The 8,147-nt window shown below is 51.4% G+C and overlaps 1 protein-coding gene across 2 annotated transcripts in view; it reads left to right on the top strand.

The window, feature by feature from the left end:
• Positions 1-1,139: 1,139 nt before the first annotated feature.
• The window catches only part of Cdc42bpb (CDC42 binding protein kinase beta), a 94,299-nt gene continuing 87,291 nt past the window's right edge, over positions 1,140-8,147 (top strand). For both annotated transcript variants that reach the window (XM_052739056.1, XM_052739055.1), the window contains exon 1: positions 1,140-1,520. In XM_052739056.1, the coding sequence (XP_052595016.1) occupies positions 1,346-1,520 (175 nt within the window). In that variant the 5' untranslated portion in view covers positions 1,140-1,345. The remainder of the gene's footprint in view (positions 1,521-8,147) is intronic.

Below are 8,147 nucleotides of genomic sequence, written 5' to 3'. Positions count from 1 at the left end.
ATTCCCTCGCAATGATACTGCTCTGATGAGGGTTCGCTCTACCCAACCTACTATACCGGGCCATTTTGCCTGCGTTTTAAAAACTAAGGCTAGATACACAGACGTATGTGTGCCTGTGTAACCCCAACCAAGTCATACACCATTCCCAGCAGCCCAGAAGGCTCCAGGGACCCTTCAGTCGCTTCCTGCGCAGGAGTCGCCATTCGGCTGCTGTCTTTCCACCCAGCGTTTTGCCTCAGGCTCCACTCAGCTTCCGGCTTCCTAACCCCACCTGCCCCCGTGGAACTACAAGCCCTCACTCTGTGGAAGCGACCCTGGGATCCACAAAGGGCTCCTCCTCTGCCGAGGCCCGGGGTTTGTCCGAAGGGATATTCTACATCAACCTTTTCAGGCGCGGAATCCACTAAAAGCGGCGCCCCGCCTGGAGACAACCGTCTACTCCGCACCAGGCCGACACCCTAATGATCAGTCAGGGAGCAGAATCTCAAACAGTCGAGGCAGGGTACTGCGCATCCCCAGGGGCGCGTGCCCGCGGGGGAGCGCGCGGCCAGCGGGTCCCGGAGCCTTCCGGCAGGTGCCCCGCCCGCGTCTCGCGTGCGCACTGGGGCACAGGGCTCGGTCGCTCTACAGCTCGGACGCGGCAACCGAGACCCAGCAGAGCGGCTCCTGGGGCCGCGCCAGGCAGCTGCCTGGCTAGGCCACGAGGGTCGGTCCGGAGGCCCGGGAGTAGAGCCGAACCACGGGATCCCGGGCACATACAGCGCGGCTCGGCGCCCCGCCCGGGCTCCTCTGCGCGTGCGCCACCCGCAATCTCGGTTTCGCACTCGGCACCCCGCCCCACACCGTTCCTACGGCGAACCGCAAGGCCCAAAGAGCCGCGGGCCGAGGGCGGGGCGTCGCGCTGAGGTCAGCGCGGCGGCGGTCGGCCCCGCGGTGGTTGGCTGCGCGGCGCTGGCCGCGCCCTGGTTGGCTTGCAGGTCGCGGGCTGAGGTCGGGGCTCGGGCGCCGGCCGGGTTTCTGCTGCGCTCGGGCTCCGCCGCGGTCCAGGTCGGCGACGGCGCGCGCGAGGGCGCGGCCAGGCGACTGAGGGCGGGGACGGCGTGCGGGCGTGCGGGCGGCGCCTAGGGGAGGAGACCGGCCCATGGACCCGCGGGGCCCGGTGCCCCAGACTCGGTGCCGCCGGGACGGAGCCCAAGATGTCGGCCTAGGCCCGGCTGCGACGACAAGGACTTTGCGGCTACTGGACGCCGGGGCGCGCGGCCGCTGGGCCGGGGAGTGCTGGCCCTGACGCCGGGGCGCACGGGCGGCGAGAGGCCGGCGCGTGGGGAGCGGGCCGCGCGGCACCATGTCGGCCAAGGTGCGGCTCAAGAAGCTGGAGCAGCTGCTCCTGGACGGGCCGTGGCGCAACGAGAGCGCCCTGAGCGTGGAGACGCTGCTGGACGTGCTGGTGTGCCTCTACACCGAGTGCAGCCACTCGGCGCTGCGCCGCGACAAGTATGTGGCGGAGTTCCTCGAGTGGGGTGAGTAAGGTGCCGCTCGCCCCTCAGCGCTTCTCGCTCCTCGTACCCGCGCCGGGCCTCCCTGGTCCTGCGCTCCGGAGCCACATCCTCCGTTCGCACTCCCCCCACTCCCGGCCATCGCCCTGGCCGCTTCCTAGACCCACCCTCCGAGTCTGGATATCATTTCCTGCAGCGCTCCCTGGGACATCCGCCCTGCCTCCGCCCGGGACTGGCCTTTGGGGTCCAGAATCGGGCCTGGAGTTACCCCTCCAGCCCTATCCTCTGCCGGGTGGGTGGGCAGCCCCTGTGTCTTTTGCATCTCCTCAACTCCCGCCCCCGCCGGGTGGGCCTTCCGAGGGCATCGCGTCCCACAGCCCAGCTCCCGAGAGCTCCACCCAGGTGACAGCCTGTCCACATCCCCTCGATGTCCAGGGCCTGAGCATCCCCTTTCCTTTAGCACCTCCAAGCGAATTTTAACGTTAAAAGCTTTATTTTAAGTACACCATTCGAGAGCAAGTAGATATTCCCCCCACCCTCGAATTATAATCGTGTCAGACTCTTGTGATATTGGCGCGGGGGGTGGAGTGGGGGGAGCTGGAACTGTCACTTAAAAACTTTTCTTCATCTCACCTTGGTATTGGGTTCATTTAGGGATCGAATGCAGTGATCATAGGTCGGATAACCTATTGTGCTTCATCAGGACAAATGCGTGATTAAGTCATTTATTGATAGGAGTTCCCAAGACAGGTTGGAGTGTAAGGTGAAACCCTTGCTTCAAACCTCCCTTATGGTCATTTCCCCTCAAGACCCTCAGTTCCTTCACAAGGCCTGACTGAGTAGGAGGAAGTGAGGCTTAGGTGCAGGTCACACTGTCCATCCTGCCCTCAGGTTGCTCTCGTCATTGGGCTAGGACTGTGCAGTTTGAACCAGTCATTTCTAATCTTTAGGACTGATAAAGCTGATGTTTACACGCGGAACCAAATGTGTTCCACACGGAGGCTGCCTGCTCTGACAGTGGTTACCAGCATCTAGAATTTTGTTTAGGACTTAAAGTGCAGTGATCTTTAGAAGGGCTTCTGTCTGGTTGCTTTTGAGCCTGACGTTGCTGCTGCGTGTGCCTTAGAGTAGCTGGAGGAGGGACCCTTCCTCAGGACGCTCTGGTGCTTTGTTGTGTGGGGGCCCTGCTCTTGGTTACAAAGAGGGCCGAGCCCTTAGTTGAGAGGACTGGCTTTCCGGGGACCTTTATCAGTGACATGATTTCCAGTTGGATAGTTAACTGACTTCAGAGTTGCTTTGAAAGTGAGGTCTTTAGTGCATGCTGCAATCTGAGACTTCTCAATATTGTATTTGTCATTCTTTTCTGAGCACTGGATATTGAAATCCGGACAATTCCAGAGTCAGGTTCAGCTGGGTGCATAGCATGTGAGTAATAAGAGGAGACAGCAAAGGGAAGGGCTGTTTCACTGATGAGGTGTGGTCCAGGTGTCCTCTGGCCCAGGACGTGCACAGTGCCTGGTGGGGATGGGCCGGAAGGCTGGGTGCTCACTGCTGGGTACTCCAGACTTCCCGGGAGGAAGCTCTTCTCAGCATGTGAAGAGGGCAGATTTTGTAAGATCTGACCTTTCCAAATCTAAACAGAAACTGTGTGCTATAATGTGAGCATAGTTACAAAATTGTGTTTTGGCCCTTGGAAATTGTGATTACAAATAAATTATCCTCTTGGCTCAATTCCTGCGGCAGTGTAAGCTTTTAATTAAGAGCAAACTGGGTGGCATACCCTTAATCCCAGCATTTGGGAGGCAGAGGCAGGAAGATGAGGACTTGAAGGTCAAGCCTCAGCTACATTGTGCGTTTGAAGCCAGCATGGGCTACCTGAGAGAGACAGTTCTATAAACAACAACAAAAACCAAATTATAGAACAGAATGGCCTATTAAATACAAGGTAGAATTTTACTGAAATAGTAACATAGTTTAGAGTGCCGTGTACTTTTATATATATTCCTGTGTGCACTGTTGTAACATTGAAGTGGTGTGTCGCCAGCACAAACACAAGTGCAGTCATTGTTTAGGTGTTGGTGACAAGACAAAGAACGGCCTTTCTAACAAGACTGTTCTGGAATTCTAGTAGGTACCTAACTAAACAGTGGAGAGGCTTCAGTTCAGGAAGCATCCGGCTTGTTGAGATTTGGGGTTCCTCATTCTGCCTGTTTTGAAGTCTCTGATAACATTGACAGTGCAGAGGGCCAGTCTCTCTCCCCCCACCACACAAGTCTACCTATCTAGTGACAAGTAGATAGAATTCTTGAGACTTGGGAAGGGAAACAGCTGACTCAGCCCTTAAGAAACTTAAGGGAAGCCAGGCAGTAGTGGCGCACGCCTTTCATCCCAGCACTCGGGAGGCAGAGCCAGGCGGATCTCTGTGAGTTCGAGGCCAGCCTGGTCTAGAGAGTGAGATCCAGGAGAGGCACCAAAACTACACAGAGAAAGCCTGTCTTGAAAAAAACAAAACAAAACAAAAAACAACAACAAAAAAAGAAACTTAAGGGAAACCTTTGAGGAAGTTTGGGAAATGAAAGTAATAAAAGTTTTTAAAATTTGAAGATTATTCCTGGCGCTCCATGACCACAGTGTTTGTGTTGGATGAATCGCTGCAGCCTTCACTGTGGGAGTTCGTCTTTACTTTTCCTCTGATTATGTTTATCGTTTGATTGGTTTCCTCTATGAAATTCCGGACGGTAATTAAAGGTTGGAAATACTGTGCTTTGTATGTGTTTCTTTAAACTATTTCTTAAAATTGTAAATTAGGAGCTGTTTGAAGACAGCATATGAAACACTTTTAAGTTTCCACTGGTACACATTAACAAATAGAAACACCCCAGTGTGCTGTCTTTTCTCTTTGTTATATAAAAGTGTGTTTTCACGTGCTGAGTATTTTTTCAGTTTAGAGTGGTGGTTGAAAGAGCTGTTGTTTGGAATCCCAGCTTGCCTCACACCCATGCATCTGTGTAGTTTGTAGACCAGGAGAAAGGTGCCATGGCTTCCCAGTTCCCTGTCGGGCATCTTCTCTTGCTGTGTGCTATCTCTTAATAAATAGAACTAAACTGTTTATCCTTCTGGTTAGTTAATTCCTTGTAGTTTTTCCTTTTTTCTTCTCCTTTTTTTCCCTTTTGGTTTTCAAAACAGGGTTTCTCTGTGTAGACCAGGCTGGCCTTGAACTCAGAGATCCGCCTGCCTCTGCCTCTAGAGTGCTGGGATTAAAGGAGTGCACCACTACACCCAGCAAGCAGTTTTTCATGTATTTAAATACCTACCCCTCCCATTTTTAATGTATGGGTGTTGCGCGCGCACGCCACATGCAGGCCTTTCCCTCAGAGGCCAGAAGAGGGTGTCAAAACCCCTGGAACTGGAGTTAGAGACAGTTGTGAGCTGTCCTGTGAGTACTGGAAGTTAAACCATAATCCTCCAGAAGAGCAGCCAGTGCTCTTAACCTTGAGTCCTCTTTCAAGCCCCTTTAAAAGAACCAAAAAAAAAAAAACAAAAAACAAAACAAAACAAAAAAAACCAACCAAAGCACTTTTTAAAATCTTGTGGCACACAGGGATGTGTACTGTGGTGCGTGTGTGGAGGTCGGAGGGCGTCTAGCAGGTGTCCGCTCACTCCACCAGGAGAGTCCTGGGGATGGACTCAGGTAGTCAAGCTTGATGGCAGCACTTTTGCTTAAAGCCACTTCACCCATCCCACTCGGTGGCTTCCTCATCACCAGTGTGACCAGTGTCTCCACGCCTTCATTGAGCTGTGTGGGGATGCCCAGCCCAGTGTGACCAGTGTCTCCACGCCTTCATTGAGCTGTGTGGGGATGCCCAGCCCAGTGTGACCATTGTCTCCACGCCTTCATTGAGCTGTGTGGGGATGCCCAGCCCAGTGTGACCAGTGTCTCCACGCCTTTATTGAGCTGTAGGGGGATGCCCAGCCCAGTGTGACCAGTGTCTCCATGCCTTCATTGAGCTGTAGGGGGATGCCCAGCCCAGTGTGACCAGTGTCTCCACGCCTTTATTGAGCTGTAGGGGGATGCCCAGCCCAGTGTGACCAGTGTCTCCATGCCTTCATTGAGCTGTGTGGGGATGCCCAGCCCAGTGTGACCAGTGTCTCCACGCCTTCATTGAGCTGTAGGGGGATGCACAGCCCAGTGTGACCAGGCAACTACCACCATAGGAAATAAGACCTGATGGTGCAAAGCATCTCAGAATACCTGGTAACTTAATATTTCTCTGAATAAGATGTTTGTGGAATATAGTGAGTCTTCCTCTGTCCTGTCAGCCAACTCCCAAATAACAACAACTCTTTATTAGTTATGAAAGCGAGGCCTTAGCTTAGGTTTGTTCCACTAGCTCTTTTAACTTAAATTAACCTGTTTATATTAATCTATGTTTTGCCTCATGGCTTTTTACCTTTCTTTCGTTCTGTATGTCTGACACCCTCCATGTCCTACGTCCTCTCTCTCTGCCTGGAAGTTCTACCTATACCTCCTGCTAGCTATTGGCCGTTCAGCTTTTTATTAATTACATCAATCACAGCAGTACATTTTCACACAGTGTACAAATATCCCACAATATTGGAACATGAAAAAAAAAATTTTCCAAGACAGGATTTCTCTGTGTATCCTTGGCTGGCCTGGAACTCACTCTGTAGACCAGGCTGGCCTCGAACTCAGAGGTCCACCTGCCCCTGTCTCCTGAGTGCTGGGATTAAAGACTTGCACCCCCACTGCCTGGCTAAAATTGTAATGTTTCTGTCTTTTTGTTTGTTTCTCCCAGTGAAAATATTTTTTTAAAATAAGAGACTTAAGAAACATCTTCTAGTAAGATCCAAATTCGAAGGAAATGCTGGAATTGCATGATAAAAAAAAATAGGCTAGCATAATTTTAATTTCATTAAATAGCTCCTTGAAGTGCTTATTGACACTGAGTTCAAGGCGTGAGATAGGATGGTGGAAACAATTAAACATTAACAGACCAGTCCTACTTTGTCCCTCCTCGGACCACTTCATGGACAGTTGGGCTGTAAAGTGAGCAAGCAGTGGTGTCTGTGTTAAGTCTTCAAACACACAGAATTGGAGGTGAAGATTGTTCTCAGTCAGGACACCACAGTGTGAGCCACCTGCTTGGAAGTTGATGTTGCGTGGGAAATTGCTTTTCAGCACAGTACTCAAGTGTAAGTTAGGGAACTGAGCCTACATTACAGGGCTGGCAGGCAGGTCCTCTCCTGCCTCCTGCTTCTGGTCAGCCTCCTGCTTCTGGTCAGCCCCCTGTTGGGGACCCAGGTGCCTAAGTTGCCTATCTGGACATCACCTGTGAGTGGGCCAGACTACTTCTTCCAAATAACGGGCTAAGAAGTTCCAGGAGAAAGTATGCTGGGCAGTGGTGGTGCACGACTTTAATCCCAGCACTCAGGAGGCGGAGGCAGGAGGATCTCTCTGAGTTCAAGACCAGCCTGGTCTAGAGTGAGTTCCAGGACAGCCAGAGCTATACAGAGAAACCTTGTCTTGAAGAAAGAGGAGAAAGTATTTTTAAATTTTTATTTATTTTGTGAATGTGTATATGTGCCACCATGTATGGTCAGAGGACAGCTTGGGGTGAGCTCTCTCCTTCCACTGCTGGGTTCTGGGGATCAACTCAGGTTACAGGGCTTCCTGGGGGAGCGCCGGTGCCTGCTGAGCCGCCTCACTGACCCCAGAAAGCACTTTTGAGACTGATAACATTAATAGGTTCTTGTTATATGAGACTGAACACAGGCTTTACCTTTATTTTTTTGAAAGAATTAAAAACTGGATAGGGATTTGGCTTAGTTGGTAGAGTATTTTCCCAGCCTGTACAAAATCCTGGCTTCAGTCTCTAGTACTGTATATAAACTTGGTGCACTGGTGCCTCCCTGCAAGCTAGTGCTAAGGAGGTAGAGGAAGGAAGGTCAGAATTCAAGGTCATCCTTGGCTACATATCGAGCTCAAAGTCAGCCAGGGCTACATGAGACCCTGGGCCAAAAAAGAAAAAAAGAACTTTTAAACACTAAAAAGCATAACCACGTAGTCATATCTGAGTCTGTGACAAGACACACCTTGGGTCCTTTTCCACTTTGATGTTTTATTATTTACTTATTTTTCAAAATGTTATTTCATGTGTGGATGGATGGGTACACCTGTGCCACAGTGCGTGTGTGGAAGTTAAAAGATGGTGTGTCAATCCGGGCTCTCTCCTCCCTCAAATGCGCCCTGGGGATTACATGTAAGATCATGAGGCTTGGTGGCAAAGCACCTTTACCTACCCTCTGAGCCATCTTGCTGGCCCTTGCTTATTTCTAACTTTATTTACTCTGAGAGACAGGGTTTTATGTAATCCAGCTGGCCTGGAGTTCTGTGTAGCTAAGGATGACATTGGACTCTTAACCTCTCCCGTGCTGGGTAACAGACATGGGTCACCATGCCCAGTTCTTACTGGATTCCTAGGGTACTGTATAACAACAGGATCTCAGGAGGTATGCGTGGGATCTCATTCATGCCCGTCCTTACTGAGACGACCATGCTCCTCAGTAGAAAGTGTGATGTACTTAGGACAATTCTCTTTCCTTTTTGGGGAGGGACTGTATGTAGTCCCT

Source organism: Peromyscus californicus, unplaced genomic scaffold, assembly GCF_007827085.1.
Source record: "Peromyscus californicus insignis strain IS unplaced genomic scaffold, ASM782708v3 Scaffold_15__1_contigs__length_86483966, whole genome shotgun sequence".
Classification (NCBI taxonomy): Eukaryota; Metazoa; Chordata; class Mammalia; order Rodentia; family Cricetidae; genus Peromyscus; species Peromyscus californicus.
Note: the sequence above shows the minus strand (reverse complement) of the source record. Positions and strands in the feature narration are given on the sequence as shown.